This window comes from Centruroides vittatus, unplaced genomic scaffold, assembly GCF_030686945.1.
Source record: "Centruroides vittatus isolate TY-2023 unplaced genomic scaffold, ASM3068694v2 contig_620, whole genome shotgun sequence".
Classification (NCBI taxonomy): domain Eukaryota; kingdom Metazoa; phylum Arthropoda; class Arachnida; order Scorpiones; family Buthidae; genus Centruroides; species Centruroides vittatus.
In genome coordinates this window covers 1580100-1605795 of record NW_027122381.1, presented here as the reverse complement: position 1 = coordinate 1605795, position 25696 = coordinate 1580100, and the positions used below count along the sequence as shown (strand labels likewise).

Below are 25696 nucleotides of genomic sequence, written 5' to 3'. Positions count from 1 at the left end.
ATTAGAAAAAAACACACCGGAGAAACAAAGTATGAAAATAGAAAAGACATAAATATCACTAGAAAATAGTAGGCAAATGTGGATACGATCGAAAAGATACAGTAATAGAACTGAGAAAACAGTATATGCCAGTAAGAAAAATGGCAGACAAACATGGTACGTGCCACAGAGAAATGGCAGAATAGGGTAGTAGGTGCCACTGAGAAACTAATACAAAACCATAGATATACACCACTAACAGAGGAATATAGATAACACTATAAAAAATAATAAAAAGACATACATATTCTTTTTAAAAATATCAGAGAAACAAATAGACTACTACTAAAAATACAAAAAAGACCACACAGAAAAGTAAGTATCACAATGCACGAAATATAAGGTACCACTACGAAAATACAGTAAAACAAATTCTGTGAAGAAAAATGCCAGAAAGACAAAAATCCTCATACAAGTATCAATTCCCTCATCAATTTCTAATAAGTTCTATTATTTCACATCTATTTTTGTCAATACAAAAACAATGGACAAGCTTATTTTTTAGTTAAAATCAATAAAGAAAACACCAGAGTAAACCCATGCCTATGAAACTTAATGTAAGAGGTGAGGGGACCTTAATAAACTGTAAAATACAGTTTAAGCAGCGCAAACACTACTTTGAAGAGTCATCATATTCACGAAACGAAACAAAATAAACATTTAGAAACGAAAATAAATAATGGAAAATTGCTAAAAAATAAACTTGATTTTATCTTCCAGAGCAATAAACAAAACGAACATTTCTGTAGAATTTAAGAAAACATTCTTCAGATTACAGTTGCAAAATGTGCAAGAAATTACAAGAGTTAGCCTTTGGATGAATTTGATAAATTATCTTGTAAAAATATACAAAAGGACATAAAACAGAACCAATGAAATAATTTTCTGGTAATTTGCCACTTGCAAAGCTAATTACGACTCAAATAACACGCTTTTGCAATTACAATTTCAAAATTTACTTACTTTTTACTTAAAACATAGGCCTAAAACTGATAATCTAAAACTTATCTACAGGGTGGGCCAAAGTCAATTAACCGGTTTTTTGCGTTTCGTATGCATCTGTAAGTACGAATTGTTAAAACAGCGTGTTTTTGTACTATTTACTAAGACGGTCATTTTGTTTTACCATGGTTAACTGACTTCTGAGCCACCCTGTATTGCTCATAAACTTTTGCTACGTATAGTTTTATTTTTGTCTGGCTTTTTTTTTAAAGTCTTTATGTAAAATAATTTCGGTCATTTTTCTGTTATTGGTGCATTTTTTAAATAATTTTTCACAAAACTAGTTGTCTAGGGACATGTTTCTTCGTATTGTGTCTCAATTTAACAATTTACTTAAACGTCTGTAAAATTACACTTTCTTCTATTTAAATTCTGCTCGAAAATCTAGTGAATTTGATTAAAAAAATACGTGAAAATTATCATAAATTTAAAATCTGAGTTTGAAGTTAGCACAAGAATCATCACAATCAGCATAGCTATGAAATTTCTAACATTATTACTAATCCATTTTCATCGTCAGCAATGCTTCACCATTTCCAGCATCGTAACACCATCGCTTCACACTGAGAACTGTAAACACCACTGCTTAACACCAAACACTGTAACGCCATTTCCAGCATCACACTCAACATTACTACACTACTTGCAGCGCCGCACCAACACCATTTCCAATACCACACCCAGCACTACAACACCATTTTCATCAGATTCAATAATAACGGTCAATTTCTGAATATTTGTCTACCTTTATAGAAAGATAAAGATGCAAAAACGTTGCGTAAAACATAAAAATAATTAATAAAACCCAAGTAATTTAAAGAAGTTAAACAATAAAGGCGAGTAAATCACGTATAAAAAAAATACACCAGAAGATCCTGTTCAATTTATCATCAACGATTAGCTTCTTCAACGAATTTCTATCTTCTTCACAAACTTTATAAAGTATATTTTTAGATAATTTATTATTTATAAAATATTATATACATACAAAAACGTAAATCTGTAATCTAACAACTTAAATATGATAATAGAGATGACATAACACAAAGATAAGTTAAATAACGTCACTCGTCATCCGTTTAAACGTAAATAGATTTATCCAAAAAAAAATCGTGTTTTGGCCCAAAATAAGAGCATATTTTTCGAGTAAAAGGTAGATTAAGACTAAATTTTGCAAAATAACAGTGGAAAATATACGTGACTCAGGAAAATTATTTGAAAAAATGGTATTTCAGGGTGCAAATTAACGTCGAAAAACAGTGACTCAGTCAAGGAAACAATTTTATTGTCACTTTTGTCGCGCAACAAATGTGACAATTTATAGGGGCCACACGTATATTCTGGGACACCGAGTTCACTCGTGCATTGGATCACGTGACGCCGATTCGCTAATTTAAAAATTCGTCGGATACTCGAATGAATTGCAAAATTGGAAATACAGTAGCGATAGCGTGAAAGGGTGGAAAATATAAGCCATTATCTTATCGCCCACGCTTAAAGGACCCCCAGAATATATAAATTTTATTTTAAACATCCTGTTGTATGAAGGAAATCCGTGCGGCGATGATTTCACTAAAGAATATTCGATAAGTTCGTGAATGAAAGTATTTCATAAACAGTCCTACACACGCGCGCGCGCGTTCTGGTGTCTCTCCCACACGTCACGCCGCCTTCGCTTGTTTATTGGATGACTCTGGCGAAATTATTAATCCATTACTCGAATCCCCCTCCCGAACAGCCGCTCCCCCTACATCGAAAAGTGAACTAGACACGTGACGTGGCACGTTGCAGGCAGCTAACGTGGCTTATGAACGGTTTGTAGTTTACCTTGAGGGATGAAGCCGTAGATCTGGTTACTAATATACAATTCACGCATCTACGATTAATATATACTTACCTATTTCGTCACCGTGCCCCATTGAACACAAAGCGTGCAGTAAATCCGGAGATAGAATCGTCGATATGCCGATCAGTCCCATGTTTCTCTTACGCCAATCACGTGACCGAAGTGACCCACCACTTCACCGTCCCTTCCGTTACTCGAGGTATTAATAACCCCTTCAACGTCCGAATTAATAATAAAAAGTCATTGATAGATTTGTCGTTAAATTTTAATAAAACGAAAAATTAATAGCGCCATCTCTGGATGAAATCGGAATTTATTTTTTTTATTATTACTTTTAATTGTTTACGTCGTCTTTGGCTTCTTTTCCGTTTGTGTTTAACCGAAATTAGAAAATATAATTGGAGAAAAATTATTTAAATAAATAAACAGATAAATAAGTAAATGCTTCTGTTGTCGTAACTCGTTTAATGTGTTGAAGGATAAATGAAAGTTGGTGAAAAGAGGTCAAGACTTCCTTCGTTCGCCTACCTGTTGATTTATCGTCATAATTCCCAAGTTATGTACGGAATTATGTACCTTTATCGTTCAAAAATAGCAATGAGATACACTCGAATAATTAACAATTTTTTAAAATACTTTCTTGGCTTATTTTTCAAATCAAGTTTACTCTACCGTCTTGTTTCTTAGCTTATAAAACAGTGAATTAAAAAATATGCCAAGGATGGCTCACACGGCGTAGGATCCTTTGCTATTAGGACATGTGAATTTAACACTACAACGTGTGTAAATCCTTAATACTTACGGTCCTTAGCTGGTGTAGGATTATTGTATTTAACTATAAATGTAAACTGACTTTTATAAAGACATCTATCTATCTAGAACACCGGAGAAGATAATGACGGATGTAAGTCTATGAAGGGCAGTTTTACACTTGTAATTGAATACAATAATCTTGGATTCGGTCCTGTGTATATTAATAATTAAAGTTAGTTTAGGATCTCTATTGCGCTACGTGTCTTCTCTGATAGGGTGTAAGTGCATTACACTAATTTAATTCTTCTTAAATCTGCAGAATCTATGAGTTTATGCGGTTTTATGAGATCAGATAAGTGTCGTTTCATTAAAGGATTGTGTAATTTTTTTAGAAGCGAGGTTTATTTCACCTCGTCTTCTCGTTAAGGGAACAACACTCATCTCAATGACTAAATATTCGTCCGAATTTATATTCATTCTAATGCTAGATTGACCTATTTAATAATAAAGATCCTCACTTACTTAACGTAAGATCCTACACACATTAATTACCCTAATACTGACTGGGTGGGCGCTCCACAGGGGAACTGTATTATAGTGTTAAAGCGTAAACTTCACGTAGTAAAGTAAGTCTATGACACTTCCTGTGAAATTAACACACCCTGACAGGCTTCATTTCGATGGAGGTCAGACCCCTGAGTTAAAATCCTCTCATGACAGACGATTTTACGATTGATTTGTTGTAATTAGTGGTGTTGCCCTTACCGGAACAGACCCACTAATGACAATTTAGTTTAGAGAAGTAAATTTGTCTAGAGCAGGGGTTTTTTCGATCCATTGCCCCTTTTGTTCCATAAAGTCATAACCAACGCCCCTAACCCATCAGTGACCCCAACTTTTGTCTTTGATCACCGTTCAGTACCCTGCCTCTAGATTTACCACCGCCCACAAGGGGGTGGTAACGCACACTTTGGAAACCCCTGATCTAGAGAACTACTGCGGTACACTCCCATTAGTTCACAAGTTAATAATAAATTTGCCTCTGATAATAATTAATTAAATTTACAATACTTTAGAATGATTTTTATCATAAAATCTTGTTTAAAATGAGTAAATTAAACAAACAAATAAACAAGGAAACGAACTCGAAATAAATTACATTCAATTATATTGGAAGAATACGAGGTAAAATTGAAATTTTTATATAAATGCTACCATTTTAAGTATATAACAGCATTAGAATTAATTATAAATATGTTTAATGACCATTAAAAGATGCATTTCGAGCAACTAACCTTGAGTACAACTGTTATTTATTCGTAAAATATTTATCATAAAGCTTGAAAAAATTGCGTACAATATTAATTAGGATGTACATAACATAATTAAAGGCTCGTTTACGAGTGTATGAGATATTTAGACAATATTATCAGGCATATTTATCTGATATATTTCGATGTGTCTTCCCTTACTAACCTAATTTCCCTATCGAAACTTCCGATAATGATAACCTTGGAACGAGATACATTAATATTCAAAACTAAATCACAGTTTAGTTTTTATTTTAGGAAGCGAACGAGAAGTTCTCGCCCACAAATAGCAAACACATAATTTGCATACTAAGTTTGTGTGGCTGGTATCAAAATGAGAATGTGTTCGAAATAATAATAAGTTAGTGTGACGTTGTAAGTGGGGTGGAAATTTATGAATTGTTATTTTCCTCCTTCATTTTTTATTTCTCGTATCGGTACTAAATTAGTATACACGGTAATTTTATACGTCATCTTTTCGGTATTTATGAGTTGTTTAACACTTTTATTGCTATTGTTTATGAAACTACAGTTGATGCATAAGCTTAATGCCCATCCCAGTTTAATCTGATAGAAGCGTATTTAGTATGGGTTACCCCTTAGGCCATCCATATGTATAATAAAGTTTTATTGAATTGTATAGGTCTATAGGAGGGCCATAAGACATGGAGAGTAATAGGGCCTTAGGGATGGGACTTCCGACGTGTACGTGTCAGGCAACGTCTGAAGTCCAAGCCTCGCTTGGTTTATCGCGTTTCTTCTTCCTGTCCCTTTATGCACCTGCAAATTATTTAAACTGATTTTCTAGATCTTATATTTAAAATTTTATTATATAGATTCGTCTCCGAGCCCCTACAGCTCTTGCTTCACCTTCTTCTTCTTGGTCCTGCATATAACACACATGTGATGTAACTTATTACATTGAGTTGTAATGATTTCTATGTAAGCTCATAAGACATATAACATCTTCATATCTTCATTCGATTCATTTGTAAAGATTCTATAAGGTATGAAATAATCCTATATAAAATTCCCGTATTACGGGATAGCAAGACACACGACTTTGTATCCTTGCATACCTAATGACCTCGTGCAGTAAATTATATACCGTATTGTTTAATATATAATTATTAATTAATAAAGAGAGTGGAAACTTTACAAAGTTTGAGCTACAGGATATAGTTTAATCGTTCGAGAAAATAAAGGTGTTGATATAAGCCGTTACGGAAAACACTATACTGTAGATCTACGATATAATTTTGACGTCATTTCTCCCCTATACTTGTGAGAAATCGTTAAACTTCAAAGGAAACCAAGGTCATATCCGGTAGATTACGTGTATCTCTACGCGTTTTCGATATTTTCCTTCGTCTGGCATTAAAACGGGTCAATTTATAGGTCATACTTGTAGGTTTATCCAGTGAATTGCGCCACTTTCTTAACCTATAGTGAAATTTGTGTAAGTATATCGACGTAAAAAGGTATTTGAACTTCGAAAATACTTTAAAGAAGGCCAGCTGAAGGCGTAGAAAAGTATTGAAGCGCAGACTAATTTAGCAAAGCCCTAAAGATAAGTAAACAAAAGATTTCAGCTCTACTTAGCTAATGCGGATTAGCTATTGGATTATACTTAAGTAGAAACTGGATGCAGCAGTTCCATGCCGCCAAGACAAAGTAACTAACCGTTAATTGCATATTATAAAATACACTTAATAGCTTGTGGTATATCCGTTAACTGCTTTTACACGGTTGCATAGCGATCATATTTAAAAAGATAACATCTAGACACATCCTGTTCAAAGCAAATGCCTGTCAACACTGACGAATGGAAGATTGGTTTTAAACAAAACCGAGTTATTTCCCACTTACAGAAAATCATCATAAAATAAACAGTTTTAGTTAAGTGTACTACGCAAAAATCTCCCCGGTGTTTCTTTTAATGCCCGCGTGTATTATAACATCAAACCACGTGTCCAATGTTTTTGACACTGGTTCCTCAGGCCCAGAGGCACACTTCCAAACTCCCGGGCAGTCAATCAATCTATTAACTAGTAAGAGGAATGCAGAGACAGGTAGGACCCATCTCTATCCATTATAGGCACAAGTAAACATTGAACAATCTTTATAGAATCGAAACACCCACGTAACCTTATCTATTTTCGACGTTTCCAGATTTGTAAAGTAATAAATTTTAAAAAATATTTACTTTTTCAACATTGTGTTGGTGCAGAATTGTGTTTTATAAACAAGAAACGAAAGTGTTAACGTACTTATAAATTATTCCCTTACGTAAACCTAGTAATTGTGAAATGCCACAACACATAAGTAAAATATGTGTCTTGGACTTTCCTGATATTAACCTATGAATAGGAAATACGCTATAAAAATAGCTTTGATATTGAAGATTATTATAATGTTAGATCTTTGACATTGAGGCTTGTTGATATTGTTTATAAACAGAAGTTACGCGCAATAATTTGTGTTTATATATAGCGAAGAGCGTAATTTTAACCGATCTATGATTATAAAATAGTGAAAATTTTAATATTATGGGATTTTAATAAGGTTTATGTATATTTAAAAAAAAACAAAACTTTTGATATTTAAATCGCGAATAAAATGATTTTAAAGGGCTCCCAGGAGGTTTATGGATACGAAAATGAACGATTATCTTAATATTAAAGGGCTTTTATAAGGATATAATAGCAAAGACCGTGATATTAAAGTACTTTTAGGTATAAAAAATAAAAACAATGTTAAAATTGAAGAGTTTAAGGATGCAGAAACGGAAAAATGTCGATATTGAAGAGGTTAAAACATAATATGATAGTAAAAAAGTTTCTGAGCGACTGCATAACAATGCAGGCAACACGACCGAAAACATTGTTTATCTATTTATAACAATGTTATAGCTTAAGCTTATTATAAATGACCTAGTTTGACATTTATTTCTCCACCTTAATCTAGTTAGACATTATCAGAATATAGTTCTAAGAAAAACGAACTAAACAATGAAAAAACTGACCACAGACGTAGGCAGAGTTCCTATTTTGGATGACCTCATCGCCTAAAATATTGAACTTTAATGTAATTCATAAAAGAAAAATCAATAAAAGACTAAATATTCTAAGTGTCAGAATGACATTTCTGGTGTGGAAACAATTACAAGAACTCTCATTTGTAATATACAGATCGATAGATTAATATTGTTACGTCATAAACGATAATCCCCCCTTTTAATTTCTTTGTATATAATATTTAACTTATAATATTTATAAGGAAGAAGCGGCACACCTGCGAGTAGTCATCCTTTTCGGAAGAATGTACCGAGGTATTAACGATCGTTCAGATCTTTTCAAGGACGACGTTGACACGAACGAATTTTCGTGTGTTTATGTACGTATATGTGTGTGTATACACGTACGATTTTATAATATTGAGCAATTTTTAGCCCACAACTGTCAATCGGTTCTTTAGAAAATAGTAAAAGATGCGTTTAGCCACTGGACGATCCCCTGTTTCTCTCAAGAAATTATGAATGAACCGTAGGCTACGTCTTCACTTCTTTTGACGTCACGCATTCGTCACTTATCCGGTTAGCCAATCGCCGCCTCGAACCGAGTTGATACACAAGTCGTCTACCACTCATTGAAGCCGATACAAATATTGCCGAGGGGGGTAAATCCGAGAAATGGACACACTATAGGTAATTCCCACTAGTAACTCATTATATATCTCGAAGTGGCCATATGTATTTAATGGTCGTGGTGGAGCGTGGTCAGTCACTACCTTCACGTGCACTAGTTGGGTTGTTTTACCTATTACGCTACCTCAGAGAATGGTTGTGGATATCCAACGTTTACTGATGCTGTCTAGTCGCTACTCACATTGTTTAACAAGTAGGTGTCCGAGTATACGGTGTATACGAATGCGCGCGTGTGTGATGCTTTTAATAGCAACAGATAACGCATCTGTCTGTCTGTCTGTTTCTGATAAACTTTCTCTTTCTCAGAATGTCGTCTCGGTGTCTGGATAGTGGCAGCCGTCTTGACGAGTTTCGTTACGGCAGCACCGATGAAAAATCCCTTACGTCCAACGAACAAGCCACGATGGAAGAACCCGTGCGGCATCCCCGGTCACGTGTTCAATGCAAAAGAAGACTTGGTAGGAGCACCCCCCGCCACAGTCCAACAGTTATTCGACGACATCCTCCACGCCGCCAAAGTGGCAAGGCAGAACGGAATGAGGACCAAAGACGCATTCGTAAGTAGTGTTTTTTTAATTATTTATTTTTAACACCTTTCTGGTGTTACCGTCTCGTCTTCCTTTCTAAAAACTCGAATATCAAACAGAAACACTCGCTATGTCGAAATGAATATCCAGAAAAGAGGAAACCGTACGTTTATCGTGAAAGGATAAGGGTTTATCTAAGCGTCATAACCTGCGCTTGTGTGTATAAGTAGAGACAAATAATAACAAAGCGTACGTGCGTACGCCATTCTACAACATTAAAAAAATGCTAAATAAAAATAAAGAAGTTCTTTCTTCCAGCAGCTTTCTTTTCTGCTCTAGTTGTGTGAGGCCGAAGCGAGAAAAAGACACATGGAAACGACCTCGATATAATGCGAAAGGGGGTGGGTAAACACAGGGGAATACAGTTTTGTACACAATAGAAATTGGCCTTAGGGTTTATCTCCACCATGCGTTGTGGAGACTAGGAAAAAACTGTACGTCTTTTGAACAGGTGTCATTAACGATGTTAACCCTGAGAGTTGAGGTTAGCCGACTACTCAAATATTCGTTTCTTATCTCGTTAACGTTTTTAGAAGTTTATTTATGATTTTACTGTTTTTACAACCCGTTTTTAAACCCTATTTTCCGGCGCAGAAAAGAAGAACTTGATCTTTTATTCCGTTTCTATTTTTCTTTCTGCCTTGTAAATTTAGTTTCGGCGCGGGATTTTAATACTACGGCTCATTTTTTTGTTTATAAATTAAAAAAAACACGTGTTATTTTATGACGAGAGCTGCTTTCTGACACTGCTATTGCTTAATATTTTTATACAGATAAGAACAGTGACAAAGTTTTAAAGTATTCCAGACTTTCTGAAATGCATTTTTAGAGCGAAAGATGAGTTTAGAAAGGTGTAAATTCGTCTAAATTAAGGCATTAATCTATCAAACTTTTGTAACAGTTACGCCTGTAGTTGTTACGCTTCTAAAAATAACACCCCATAGATGCAGATTTGGCTATAACAAAGCATTATAACCCTCGTATGCTATAGACACGTTCACTGAATAATTTTTTTTGTTTTTGCTTTAGAATAAATTCCAGAACTCTAGAACATCGTATAACAATTAATTTTTACCAGAAGCCATCAAATTACATAGAAATCCTACTAATAATTCAGGCCTTTTTTAAAATTAAAATAATTTAATGTGTATTAATTATAAATCCCGTATATTCTAATTATAAAGCATTATTCATCATTACATAAGCCCTATAAAATTACGACTGTAAAAAATTAATTAAGTGGGATCATTTTTAACGCCCATAATATGCAATATGCAACACACGATACACTTGGAACTTCATAAAAAAGTAACATTCTTAAAGCTAATAATCCCTTCTAAAATTCGGTAGGGTCCGTTAATTTCTCAATGCCTTAGAGCCTAAGAAAAGCCTTCTAAAAATCAGTTTCTGAAGCTCTTAAGAATTGAGAGGAGCTTTGTGAAAAATTGGCAGAGTAACCATTTTAAACCGGTGTTACGGACTCTCGTGTTAAGCCAGCGTATTTTAATATTCAGGAAATTTCACGCGAGATCCGTGACGTAATGCTATAGTTGTAATATAGCGCAAGATATGGTTTATTATTATTATTATTATTATTAAAGGCGAAGGGCGCATAGAGAACCCGCAAAGAGAAGAAGTCCCAGACCAATGACTTAGAAGAAGATTCACAAAAATGGTGGGCGTTAAAAACGCGAAGCGATTAGATTCGGATAGACATTGGTGGGCATTTTCCAAGGTTACCGTGAGAAAAAGTACAAAATACTCCTACGCATATTCATAAAATACGTAGAGATGTTCCTCCCCGATGCACAGTCACAACAAAACAATTAAAGTCTGCACGAAGTAATATATCCAAGATAATTGTTATCGTATCTTCTTATACGTCACACGCGTCCTCCCCTCTTCTCTCTGTTTTTCTCTCAGACGACGTTTTGCACATTACACTTATGATTTTCTTTAGAATTCCCCCCGTATTACGGCATTGTTTACTGCTTACAACTGCACAATTTCCGAATATCCCAACGCTTTCACAATAGCACTACAAAATAACACTACATTCAACACGGGATATATACAATTATATTTTTCTGTAGTGTTAAGTCCGTTCACTCGCTTTATATTCTAACAAAACGAATATTTAAACGAATAAAATTAATTATTCACTCGATCGAGTTATTTAAGTAGAAAGAGTGCGAGTGACCTTGCCCCCGACCCCGTGAGGTCATCGTCAAGTATTTTTTTTTTTTTTTTGAAATCAGAAGCTCAGCTCCATCTGTCGAAAGGAAATAAAGACATTACACAATTATTCTGTGATATTTTTAGATATCCTTGGCCTTCTTTCGTAATTTTTTGATTGTTATAAATCGTTAATAAATTAGAAAAAAGTAAGTTTCGTCCATACAAACTATTAGGGAATTTTTTGACTTTTTAAAAATATATATATACAGTATATGTTTTAACATCTTTAACATTTCTTTAGGGAAATCCTTCTATGAATCTTGAATAAATTACACTTATGTAAGTTACTACGTGAAATGTTTACTTTATTATTAAAGGAAACCGAAATCTAATTAATTGTTCCACTTTGTAAATTATTCTTTACCTTGAAAACTTTCCAAAAATTTCGTGTGAAATTCCTGATTTATATTCCAAAAATTACATTCTAGAGATATCAGATAAACAAATCTTCGTATTCTTTATGGGGTAGCCGAAAAGTTGGGTTAGTGTTGTATATTTTTACAATCGATTCAGCAATTAGCGAAAAGCGTTGTTTGTACGTAAATAAAGAATTTAAATAAGACAACAAATCGGTCTTTACAGTGGTTATTTGGCTTCTGGGCCTCTGTTTATATAATTTATGTTATAATTAATATTTTTGCACTTTTTAAAATTTAATAATATTTCTGATAGAAAACATTATTTGTATAAATTCTCGTGTGCATAAACTAATGCTACCTTTAGTAAGATTAATAATCTAAAAACTTTGTATTATTTTTATAAAATCCTCAAATTAGTTTCATAATAAAAATTCGTATACAAACTGACGTATGGTTAAATATATAGGGCTATTTAACAAAAGTATTTATAAATAGTTTTTACAACTTTCTTAAAAAGTTTTTTTTGTAGTGAAAATAATGAAAGTTCTTAATTTTTTTTAAATCGGTTAGTTTGTCTGCCTGTTCAACCGTTCCAACAATCTAATATCAAATATTTTTAAGTATATTTGTAAAGAATGAATGTTACATAAAATTTATACTCCAAAATAACGGTTTTACCTTTTTTTAAAATGTCACAAACTCTAGAATTTTGTAAAAATAGAATTAAAATTATAGATGTAAAATTAATTAATTAATTAATTTATTTATTTATATTTTAGTTGAACAAAGTATTCAACGAACCAGAATTCGAACTATCGGTGGAATATCAAAAAGAAGTCTGGCTCCCAGATATACCTAAATTAACTTTCGAGTATCTGAAGCAATTAAAAGTTAGTATTAATTTCTAAATTAATTTAATTATATAATGTAGATCCTGCTTTTATATCTTGTTACCGAACAACCATATTCCCATAAACTTAATATAAATTGACAGTAGCTTAACGGGGGAAGCCCAAATTAGAACTTGCAAACCTACATTCACCCCTGTAACACTGTAAATACAGTGTTACAGGGGTGAATGTAGACCGAGACATTCGTGCGCTATTTAGAGGTAAATATAATAAATGTCCTATTAGAAAGGTCTGGGTATTGTAAAAATGTCCGTTAAAGTAGAGGTGTCTACTATTCGCGAGTGTTCGTTAATGGAGGTTTCATCGTATTAAACACTGTTCAAGAATTACGTCAGCAAAAATTCGCTGTTTTTTGATCCTCTCCATCAATCATCAGAAATCAAAATACTCCTCTTCCCGATCACGTCATCAGGCAGAAGTCTAAACTATTCGCAAATACACAGGAATTATTTCTAATTCTGTAACGACCGGGGTGAAATCTTACGTTATCATTCCTCCTCATTGTCAGACACAAACATAAACCGCCGACGTAATACTTAAACGGTCCCAAATAAGACATTTCATAGTGTAAAAGCGGGGGTCTACTTCTAATTATAAGCGTAATATACGAACCGAACTGAACGTTTCCTTGTTTTTTCAGAGAGACGAAGCGTTTAGAACATCGTACCAAACTCTTCAATATTTTGCAGTTGGTTTGGAGCAAGCAATTTTGGATCAACTGGATCAGAAAATGTATCTACAACTGTTCAGAAATGCTGAAAATGAATTGGTACAAGTTTTATGCGAACTTCAAAGAAGCATGATCATCCTCGGAATCAAACCAAATGCAGACGTGGAAAGAAAAATAATGAAACAAACCCGCAGAAACATTACAGTAGAAACCCATCGTAATTTGAGGGATTATCTTATATTGCGGGACTATATCAAAGCTGTCGACTTCGTTGTTAGTGTATTCGATTATCTAAAATCTACCCACGAAAGTAATTAATTGAAAAAAACTATTAATCTGTGTACAAAAGGAAACTCTGTGATCCGTAATATACACATTATTTATTTTCTTAATTTATTTATTTAAAAAAGTACGCAAATAATAGGACGAGTACCAAATTGCGTGACGAATATTGTATTTAAAATCACATTGCGTCGTGTAAACCAACATGATACCGAAGACCGAAGTTGTGTAACGAACACAGTAACGAAGAGAAAGTTGTGTAATGAAGTAGTAACGAAGACCAAAGTTGTGAAATAAGGTGTTACGAAGACCAAGTAGTGTAAAGAGTATATTATTTAAAGCCAAGACACGTGGCTTAGTAGTGAAAAGGACCAAAGTGGTATACGGCTACGTGCGTGTAAACTGCCAACAACACTCGACGTAGATGATAACTCTTCCAAATAAATTTAATTTTTAACAATCGTCGACACGAAGAGACTACCAAAGACAATGTAAAATAAAGAACAAACTTTGTAAAAATTCACACGATCTTAACGATATTTGCCTACCTCTTCTCAACTGCATTTTTTTGAAGATTCAAACAAGTGCAACTCGAGACCAATGAGTTACGTTCAGGTTGTGTTGATGTCTTTTTTAACAACTGTGGCCAGTTGAGTTCATCGTTAATTATATATAACTTATATTTTTTTTATCTTCGAGTCATATACTTTACATCGTCTGTCTCGTGTATACAAGTTACGTTCGTTACGTGTAATTTGCGGAACATTATTTTTTTAAGTATTCGCGTTTATAAGTTAAGAGTCACGACTTTTTCTTCCCATAATTATAATCTCCAAAAAACAAAGCAATAATTTTTAAAGTGTAGAAGATTTTTAGAAGGTTACACCAACTTAAATGAAAAGTTCCTACGATGTTATGTTTAATGATTTTTTTTCCTATTATTCCAGTATTTTTTGATGGTGTTATACCAAAGAGTAATTAATTGTAAGCGATGAAGTGACGTGTAACATATTTTTTGTAGTAAAAAAAAATCGGTTATCGAAAAAATTTTTAAAAAAGCGCTCATTCTCTTATATATATTTAAATAACAATAAAACGAGAATTGGTCTAAAAAAGTGTTTTACTTTCGAATTTTTTTCGAAAAATTCATTAAATAACAATAAAAATGATTATTTTTAAACCTGTTTTTTTTTATTTCTACTTTAATAACAATTTACAACGGTCGAACCTCGATGTAACGGCCTTTTCTATAGCGCTACCCCCAATCGATGCTCGTGAACGGATCGAGTTACCAAATTCTTCATTGTAAAGGACATTATTACCAAATCGTGCGACTAATATAATAGCATATAATAAAGGATTGAAGAGGGGCAGAAAGTCCGAAATGGGCCTTCTGCCCCTCTTCAATCCTCTATTATAGATCTACTCAATTAAACAATAAATTCTATTATATAATTCTAATACATCACACTGAATATATAACATACGCATTAAAAGTTTTAAATACAGTAAATGCGTGAATTATGTACTCAGTGTAATTATATAATAGAATTTGTTGTTTCATTAAGTAGATTTGTAATAAGAAATTGAAGAGGAACAGAAGGCCGAAAAAATGCATTTCCTTGTATGATAAAGTTGGCATAGTCAATTACTGGTGTGTTCCCTGTGTGATTAGTTCTGTTGAGCAAAATTTATGCTTATCACTAAAGAATCTACAGACTTATTTAACAATCAAATAATATAAAGGGTATTGTTATTTTGACAGTTTACAAATTACAAAGTTTGCTGGTGTTTTGATAATTTAGGAATTAATCTATGAGAGTAGGTTATTAGCTCTTTAATATATAATTACATTAATCTATTGAGTTCTTAACTTTTTAACATATAATTTCCATTAACCTATTGGGCTGTTAATAGTTTATAAATAATCGTGTAATGGATAATCAATAATTTACACAATAATAACTCAATTATCATTTTACAGATAATTGTCATTAATCCATTGGGTTGTTAACTGTTTAACACAATTGTCATTAACCTACTGAGATTGTTTAACACAATTACCATTAACCCATTGGGTTGTTAACTTTTAACGCATAATTGTCATTAGCCTATTGGGTCATTGATTGTTTAACACACACTTGCCTTTAACCTATCGGATTGTTAACTATTTGACACGTAATCGTCATTAACCTATTGATTAATTAATAGTTTACAAACGATCATGTAATGGATAATCGACAGTTTACACATAATTGTCATCAATCTACGAGTTATTAATAGTTTACAAATAATTTTTTTGTAGTACGCGAGAGTGAAAAATCAAAGTCAAAATTGTCTGGACTGGTCATTTCATCTCGTACATAATTTTCGATACTTGTCATAGCTACATAAATGAATTTAATAAGGTACTGTACTTAGATTATATAACTACCTTGGAAATTCGTAGGCTGCAAGGTTAACGAACATTTAAAGCGGAATTTAGAAAAAATCAGAGTACATCACAGGGAAAAAAGTATAGAGTTAAGCGTAGGTAGGCTTACATTAATCAAATTATTCAGTAATTTAATCCCTAGTTTAAAATTATCCTTGGTCAAACTTTCGTCTAGACAATATCTAGGTCGACATTCAAGTCAATGAAAGAGCCTCTTTGTAAGTTAAGTAATAGTTTCATAACCAGTTTAGTATCATATATTAAGCAGAAGGACTACTGGGATTTCGATACTGTTTACCAGCAGACTTCAACACACTTATATAATAAAAGATAAGTAACTATTTATATAATTTCAAATATTCTAGTTTCATACGTCGTTTAGTGGACCGACCCGAAATATTTTTTATTTTTATTTTTATTCATTGTGTTATTTGGGTGGAGTCGGTGGTCACAATTGTTAACTTACTATTAACAACATACCTAGACAGGAAATGACGGCAGTTAGTGTCAGAGCAAACATAAACACGATAGATTTTTAACTGGTTTTCCTTTCTACCTGTACTCATTCAGGTTTACACCGAAAAATCGTAAAACAATTCGTGTATCCCATGTATCGAGTTGTGATTTTTTTCCACATATTTTATTTTATTCGTGTTAGATTTTTTTCCATATAACACACGATACTTAATCTATAGGCGTTGTTTGTACTTTTAAAACGGTGTTTTGTCACCTGCTTACAGGTACGAACGTGCTGGACATTAACTGAAACAATGTAGTACTATGTTTATACGCCGTCATTCCAGTATATTCATGTAGAGTCTAATTATGTAAAAAAAATGTAAGCTAAATTATAATAAATAAATTGTAGTGTTTTATATAAATAATATATAGATACTATACAGGTTGGTCCGTAGTTAACAGTAGACATATTTTTGTAAAATTGGAATGGATAGTGTCAATAGTGTTAAAATTGGAGATATAATTCATTTTTTTAACAATTAAATGTCTATAAATTCAATAAAACTCATGATTTACGCAATTTCTTTCCATATTTATGGACTTTTTTTTATATTTTTATTAGAAAATTACAAGTAAATTTTTGTCTTTTTTTCTAAATGTTTCTACTTTAATGTTTCTAGTCAAAGATAACGTATTTTGCACTGTTCATAATTAGAATTTACTATTTTCTGCTAATATTTTATGATTTTTCTTAATGATGAAACAGATTTTATCTTAAAAAGCCTTCTACTTTTGTATTCATATACTTCAAGCTCTGTATATAGCAAAATTGTATCAAACTTCTATATTCTTAAATCACAGCTAAATATTGTTTTATTTCTGTCTTAGAGGCTAAATATTGCCATTTTAAGCCTTAGATATAGAATTTTACTTCAAAAATTAAAATTAAAACATGTTGAAACTATTTCATAAATTATATTTCCAAATTTTCTCACAGAAAGGAATTTCTTCTCTAAAACAGTTTTCTTGTAACATGAGTTGACTTCACAAACAGAGGTTTTTAAATGAGAATGCACGTTGTTTATATACAACACTTATTCAAGAATTTCAGAAGTAGAGCGTTTATAAGTTTTATACTTTATCATAATGAAATTCTATATTATTTCCTCAATAACACATTTCATCCAAAATCCCACGCTTCCGAGCTAACTTAACCTAAAATATTCTGTATTTCTTTACAGAACCATTATTACTGTATAATTTGGAGTCATATCTGGGATTGCAATGGTGCCAAATGTCTGCAGTCAATTCTAATTCAAATTTTCCTTGGCCCCACGAAGCCTTAACGCGCCAATGCCCTTAAAACCCCTAGTGTGGGCCTACACGAGCTCTTACGGGAGAGAATGGATAGGGTAAGGCAAGGCAACACGTGGAGATCGAATGCATTCCGGATGGGCTTTCTAACGGACGTTGTCCCCTATTCGAGTGTTCGACACGTGAAAAAAAACTCGGGAAGCTGCACGTGGCCAGCGCAAACCCGCGAATGCACTCGGTTGCGTGTAAAAAAAAGAAGACCAAAAAACAACAATAATAATAATTTAAATATTATAAAAATTTATTTACAAAATTGAAAATTGCACACGTTACAAAAATAACGACCTTTTTTTTATTTTTCTAGTAAAAAGTCGTCGGACAATTATAAAAAGAACGAGCATCAATGATGAAAAAATAAATTAAAAATAAATAAATGACGTGGTGATAAATAATTTGTCATTGACATTTTGTTTTTCTTCAATTAAGCATACTTTAAACTTTCTTTTTCTTCGTGTATTTCGATGAAAGATGAATAAAATGATTCCTGTTTTATATATATAATATATATAAAAACAAGAACAACTTTTTTTGCATAGTCCAAGGACGGATGAATAATGCCATAATTATTAATTGTTATTATTAAATTAATTAATTGTAATTAATACAAATTCGGTGTTGATTGTCGATAGACTAGTTTCTTTTTTAAAATCTACTTTGTTTCAATTTCTAAGTACAGAAATATCAACAACAATTCGATTTTCTTAGGAACTATTTTCCGCATCTCTAATGGACGTCAACAACATTAAGAGATGCAGACAAACACAATGAAGAAGTGGGCATTTAAAAAAAAAATTAATGTACATTAAAAAAAACAAAAGAAAAGTGGGCCTAACTGTGTACTACAAAATCACAGAGTAAAAAATATCCGCCATTTTGAAAAAGGCACCATTTCCCGCGAATTTTTCAAGTGTATTCTTTGGCATAACCTTTACATCTTTTCTGCCATCTGTTGACGTACAAAGGAACTAGACACGGGGGTGGGTAGTGTTTTTTTTTCTTTTTCTTTTCTTAAATTAAAAAAATGAATATTCCGGTGTATCAAAATTACTCGAATTGGGTTTATGAAACAAGTCAAAGGTATATCTTTTTTGATTAAAAAAATAATATATATATATGTATATAAATATAAAATCCGCTTGGCTGACATTTTTATATACGTACAGTACATATAGACTGTATTAGTCTATATATAAAAATATATATATATATAAATATACATTTGTATATCACAATTACGTAATTTCCTCGTGTGAAGGAAGAACACAATTTATGTTTCGTGTTGTTTTTCTTAAGTATTGTGCGCATTCTTGTAATGTATACGTATATATATATTAATAATTTAAAAAAAATGGATCACAACACAAAATTACCTTTGACATAATCTGAAACCGTTTGTAATAATTTATAGCTGCTTTTGACTGTCTGGCATAAACGTAGAAACTTCTTGGAGGGAGAACAATGTTTAGTCAGACTCTGGTCTAACGCGCTGTTCAACATTTCTGTAAAGTTTGTCTCATTGTTCATTGTCTTGATCACATTTTGAAGGCTGTGAGCGCTTTCCAGTAGGTTTGCAGCGAGCTGTTCGATTTTCTCGTTGGTGTTCGAGTTTATCGTGTCCGAATCTTCTTGGATCAATGGTTTAACTTGTTGACTTGTAAAGAATACGTTGGACGAATGTTTGACTAATGAAATGTGAAGTTTCAACAAAGCTGCATCCTTTGCTAAATTCTGCAAGATGTAAGAGAATTTAGTGAAATTTGCCGCTTAAAAAAATCTGTAAAACATTCGAAATGTACTGTACTGTACCTACCAGAAGGCTGTCTGTTGTTGGTGTGTTCGATAAATTCCCATAGTCCGATGAAGAACAAAATTCTCTCCTCGTCATCTAGAAAAAATAATAATTAATTAATTAATTTACGGCGTTGAAAAATTGCCTACGAATATTTATAAATGTAATCCGCGACTCAAAACCGTTGCAACGACTGGTTTAGGGCCTAAATTACTTACAAACTTGTTCAAACCGAAATGCTTATTCAATAAATTACTACGTTTTTAACACATTTTCTTAAATTTCTAAATGGACCACCCCTATATATCGCACCATTGCTTCAGAAGTGACACTCGATGAATAATCTGATTAAATTATGTGTCAGTTCAGAAGCAAGGGTCTATATGGACAATGGTATCAGTAATAAGAGTAAAAATGATTAATAAATAAAATATATCAAAATTATGTTTAAAAAATTACAAGTTCGGCAAGTTTTCGTTCGTTTTTCACAGCAATTAAAGATTATTTTGAAGGTTTACGAGTGTCATAACTGCATAAAAACAATTTCGTGTGCATTATAAACATTTATGTATCCTTTCGCCTTTCTTGTATATTTATTTTACTTTTATAAAGTAACATAAATAAGGCACAGTATTTAAATTTTATAATATTTATATCTTATTATTAAATATTATATAAATTGTTATGTATTAAAGATTATTTGTACCCTAAAATTTCAATAGTATAAATATATTATCGATGCTTTAAGGCATATTACGGCACCTGTTAAGGCATAATTTGATACGCTATATCTTAACAGAAGGCAGTATAAAGGCAGAAAGTTGCAAGTCCACTACTTTCCTTAAAGGAATTTTCTATTTCTGAGGCACTCGCAAGTATCTTTACAATGTATCATACTTGCAAATACAGAGAGTGTTTTAGAAATGACTTTACCCTTTAACTAACTTAAACAAGTGATTTTTTACCACAAAATAATATAAATACTACATAAAAACAGAAGATTTTTCGGCGCATTTCTTCGATTTTATGTGTATATTGAACACGTGTAATTCTTATGTAGTTTTTTTGATGATAATCAAAAGGCATATACAGTATTAGTATAGGTGTAACGAGTTCAGTAACCCGCGGTTCCTGTTTGCAGCATACTGTCGAAATATTGTTGCTTCGTGGTTTAACGTCACAATTTTGTCGCTTGTCCGTTTCACCTGTCAAAACCGGAAATAATTGCGGGATGTGACGTCACGATACATTTTTATTTTAAATTTTTGGACAATGTGAACATTAAATTAAACTCTTTCCGATTATACCAGCTAAAAATAAATCGTGAATTATACATCAATAGCGCTTTTTATCTATTTTAATCGCTTTAAAATTTGCTCTATGTATATAAATTTTAAAAAGATTTTTCTTGAAATTAATTCCTTTTATTAATATTTTTACTCCTTTTTTGTTACTTTATTCACACTTTTTAATGTTTATTAATTATTAATTAATTTTGTAAAAAATTTAATGATTAATTATAGTTAAGTTAATTTTATTTATGTTTTATTATGTTTAAATGTTTTAAATTCCTAAAATGCCCCCTTTAGTTTAAAATAAAATTTATAAATCTGTAAATAATAATAAATTAGTTGCAAATATTGTTTTTAATTTTTAAAAAATACAATTGTTATTTGTATTTTTTTCATATAAAAATCAAAACATTTGGCGCTAATTTTATTTTCAACGACTGCTTATTTTGTTCCTATAAACAGCAAAATTTTAAAATGATGTACAGTACATTACTAATTTTCTTGTTTCTAATTTTAGAATTATTACGCCATTTAATGTTAAAAAATTCAGTTTCGTTTCTATTAATAAATTTTAGCATTGTTATACGTCACTTAACGTTAGAAAATTGGAATTTGTTTTTAAATTTTAGTATTGTTACTCCACTTAATATAAGAAAATTCAGCAGGAATATGTTTTTAAATAGAACGTAACGTAGCAATCGAATTCATTTAAAGGTGATTAGTTAAATAGAAAGTTAATGAAAATGGTAAACAGTAACACGTGACCGACTAACGGTGTGTAGGCCTATTTAACAATGGAAAAGAATTTTAACGGCATTTTTTAATTGTATTGCGACATAATTAACGGTGAATAATAGAAAGAGTAAGTTTTCAAGTCCGCTTGTTTTTTCCTAACAGCATCAATCTAGGCGACGTAACAATAGAGTTTCAGCTGATTATCAGCGAAATGAATGCTACAGATTAATGGCAAGCATCTAAATGCTAAATATTTAAATAGTTATTAGCATACGCTATTTGTTTGAGCAATTACGCATATTTTTTGCCGGATCGCGTGACGTACAAAACATCGTTCTCACACAAGTCGCGCTCGGAATAAAACATCGTACGCTACAGAAACAATCCGACCGCATGCAACATGTCATCAGGAAGTGGACATTGCATCGTAGCACGCGATGCAAAATCACCCCCCGAAAATGGATTTCCGGCTAAATGCCTAAAAAGTACAGGCGGATGCTACACAAAATTCCAAATGGTATAACTTTAAACCAATGGGGAGTGTTGACTCATCGGTAAATTTTCTTTGTTTAGGAGTGACGATCATTTTGTCTGTGCCATCTCTATGGCACGGAAGGGTCCATTGCACCTCTCGGACGGACACACGCACGCACAAACACGCACAAGTTGGCAGTGTGCCACGATTGTTGTCCGGCAAGAAAGAGTAACTTTTGAAAAATTACGCAATTTTTAAAGTGTTAGAAGCCATAATGAATATTATCTTGGACCTTTACAACTTTCTGAATGTACTTTTCGGCGCGTTCGTTCAAATATACCCTCGAAAGAGAAACTCGTTTGACTAGTGAAGGCCTTCTTTTTTTCTTTCTTTTTTCTTTTTTTCATTGTTCTCTGCCTTTTTAAAGAAGCAAAAATTTTGTGGCTGGCGTCATGTCTGGCCATCAACGAGAAGGGGGTTGGTATTTTGTCCTTCTCATTCTTGTTTCCAGCGGGGATGAGTTCTGATCTATTCTTTATGCCGGTTCACGTGATTGTGACACCCACGTATGCCTGATCTCGTGACTGGTCGGCGTGATTATTGTCGAACTGCGGGTTTATGTTTGATTGATGAGGTAACTTAATCCATTATTTTCGTTTTTCTTCAATGTGCTGCTTCATTGACACGATCTTCGACTTCGGTGTTAAAAATACACTTCGCCACTTCATAAATTATGCCAAATCGAAAGTATTCTCGTCGCCAATTCAAATTCCCGGACAATTGATAAAAGTAGTGACGTCGTGCGGCATTTAATCCCTAAGACGGTATGGTAAACACTAAAAATCCACGAATAATAAATTAATTCTGAAAAAACCGTGTTACGTTCTAGTGTTTTTGTGTATAAATCTGCGCACTAAAAAGCCAACAACCTACTTAAAAGGTTATTATTTTTTTAATACTGTACATTATGTTCTTCACAGGGACATAAATTTGAATTTTACGGATGTCGTAACGTTTTAACCAAACATACAACAAAAGAATTCGAAAATATGTTTTGTTATGGTTAAAAATCCCATTATCTGAATGGATTTTTATACATTTATCTCTATACTGTGTGTGTATATATAATGTAAGCTTATAGGATACTCACCTCGTTGATTATTGTTTCTGCAACACTTCTTTGTTGTTGGATATTCGCAAGTAGAATATTCAGTGTTTCGTTACGCCAACTTTCCAGTTGTTCTTCTGTCGTTTGTGAAAGTATATAAAATTTGCGATTATACGTATCAACTATTCTATCTTTAAACGCTTGATTCCTTACTAAAACGTCTTCTTCGACACACGTCGAGATGGGGTTACACCTCGATAGCGACGATAAAATTAGTGCTACAAAAACTACTGCAAGAAAAAACAAATAAAAAAACAATTAATTTACGAGTTAAAACCCTTATTCTCTTAATACAACATGGAAATTTAATTATCAAAACAATACTTCAAAGCCTAACTCTGCTTCAAAAACTACCTACTTTTAAGATGAATTATGTAGCTTACAATTCAATATTATGCAATTAAATTTTAAAATATAATTAAATATCGTTTAAAATATTATTTAATCGACTAAAATTGGAAAAATTTAACTTAAAATCGCTTTAAAAAAACGTTCATTTTAAACTCTTGCAACTGGCAAAATTCGCGTGTTTTTAGATTAAGATAATATTAAAAAACTGATTCAGCTATATATTAAAGTATTAATTACAATTAATTAATAATAATTAATAAAAAAGTATTAATTATAATTAAATTACCAACTCTAAAAGCACGTAATTATTAAAATGGTTTTCTTTAACCCGTCTGTGTGTAAATTATTTACATTTTTAAGGTTACAATAATAATAATATTCCTTAAATAATAATAATTTCAAATAATATAAAAATTATTAAATTACTAACATTTGTAATTTGATACTTAAAAATGCGTAAAATGTAACCTACTTACAGGTTATGATACGTATCAGATTTAATTTGATAATTAAAATGTCATCTTTCAATTATTTTATATGAATAAAAATGCAATTAAAGAGTTTAAAAATTAATTAAAGCAAGTTAATTATAATCTACAAATTTATTTTAATCAATTACTTTTTAAAAAAACTTATAAATATGCCCACAAAACGAGTTAAATCACTGCAATTTAACGAAGTTTTTAAATAAATAAAAATAATTAAATATTATAAATAAAAAACGTTTTATTTTCTTCTAAACTCTTCTAATTTTTTATTATTTAGAATTTATATATCTAACGCCTAAATCAATACAGGTTTTAACACTAAAAAATAGCGCATTTTTTTTTAAAAAAAATTAAAAATAAAGAAATTCTCGAAAATATTTACACGTTTAAACACCATTCTACGCACTTTTTTCGAGCCCATTGGGATTTTCCAATAGTTTTACACAAGGTAAATATAGGAAAGGAAGCCGGATTTTAGATAGAAAAACACACGAATATAAAATAAAGTAAGTGGGGAAATTCCAAAATTTTCATTTAGTTTGAAATTCAACACACTCACCTTTATAATTCGCGCCAATTTTGCAACAACGGAAGGAAGAAAAAGACGAAAAAAATAAAAAATAAGCGTGCGTTAACGAAACACTTGTCGACTTAAGACAAAACTCGATAGGAAAAACACTAGAAAACAAGTTAGTAGTGTTAAAGCGAATAGAGTAATCGGTCCGTGAACTTTTTAAAATTAGTTCAAGTTACTTTCTAACACAGTAAAACGACACTAGACGAACCAACAGATCGATATAGAGCACGTGGCACGAAACTAACCACGTTGTTGGGTATACGTTATACCGGGAGCGTTTTACCTTCGACTCCTCCTCTCCCCGTCTCCCTATTTAACGCGGTCCCTAACCGAAATTTCGCTCCAAAAATTTCGTGTGGGGTTTATACCTATGATCAATTTGAATGTGGGCAAACACTTACCGGTAACAGGCAGTTGTTTACAAGGCCATTCCGTTATTGTCCTTGATAGGCGACTATCCATGGTCGATATATAATTTAAAAAAAAAACTTCCCGTAGATTTCGTATATTTTAATATTAACTTTTGTAGAGTCACGAGCGGGGTTTTTCGGTCCCGATTGACCCCTTCACTCGCCACTCCAACCTTTTATATGTTCTCCAGCACGGCTGTTATACTGATAACAGACCGCAATCCTAACAAGTACCTCGAGTAGTGACGTCACCCGGTGACGTCAGAGGATGTTTAGTGACGACGTACATTAGTTCCACGCCTCTTTCGGATCATTTAGCGAACTGCAGAGAAAAGAACAAAAAAAAGGACCGGTATATAGAAAAAAATAAAAAATAAAAAAAATATGTAGGCCTGTAGCGAATGATGTAATGTGGAAATTACATACAGAATTCTATAGGAT

The 25696-nt window shown here is 32.2% G+C and overlaps 3 protein-coding genes across 6 annotated transcripts in view; 1 reads left to right on the top strand and 2 right to left on the bottom strand.

Moving 5' to 3' along the window:
- LOC136979437 (fucose mutarotase-like) overlaps window positions 1–3020 on the bottom strand; it is a 37891-nt gene extending 34871 nt beyond the window's left edge. The window contains exon 1 of the mRNA XM_067275429.1: window positions 2939–3020. Coding sequence (XP_067131530.1) covers window positions 2939–3020 — 82 coding nt within the window. The remainder of the gene's footprint in view (window positions 1–2938) is intronic.
- Window positions 1–13824, top strand: part of LOC136979435 (uncharacterized) — a 29333-nt gene extending 15509 nt beyond the window's left edge. For 3 of the 4 annotated variants that reach the window (XM_067275419.1, XM_067275421.1, XM_067275422.1), the window contains exons 2-4: window positions 8963–9213; window positions 12620–12730; window positions 13392–13824. In XM_067275419.1, the coding sequence (XP_067131520.1) occupies window positions 8963–9213; window positions 12620–12730; window positions 13392–13739 (710 nt within the window). In that variant the 3' untranslated portion in view covers window positions 13740–13824. Of the gene's footprint in view, window positions 1–8581; window positions 8850–8962; window positions 9214–12619; window positions 12731–13391 lie in introns of those variants that run through there. The other variant, XM_067275420.1, reaches the window with a different exon arrangement.
- A 4412-nt stretch (window positions 13825–18236) lies between these two features.
- LOC136979365 (uncharacterized) lies at window positions 18237–25463 on the bottom strand. The gene is made up of 4 exons (XM_067275306.1): window positions 25247–25463; window positions 23412–23659; window positions 19781–19855; window positions 18237–19698 (listed from the first exon to the last, which is right to left on the bottom strand). The coding sequence occupies exons 1-4, from the start codon at window positions 25305–25307 to the stop codon at window positions 19324–19326; spliced, it is 759 nt and encodes a 252-aa protein (XP_067131407.1). The 5' UTR covers window positions 25308–25463; the 3' UTR covers window positions 18237–19323.
- Between the last annotated feature and the right edge of the window lie 233 nt (window positions 25464–25696).

Bases quoted from the DNA above. Each gene is read 5' to 3' on its own strand.
- LOC136979365 (XM_067275306.1), bottom strand. From the start codon at position 25,307: ATGGATAGTCGCCTATCAAGGACAATAACGGAATGGCCTTGTAAACAA. The intron at 23,660-25,246 runs GTAAGTGTTTGC...TTTTTCTTGCAG, and splicing joins TAAACAACTGCCTGTTACCG to TAGTTTTTGTAGCACTAATT. The intron at 19,699-19,780 runs GTAGGTACAGTA...TACATCTTGCAG, and splicing joins CAACAACAGACAGCCTTCTG to AATTTAGCAAAGGATGCAGC.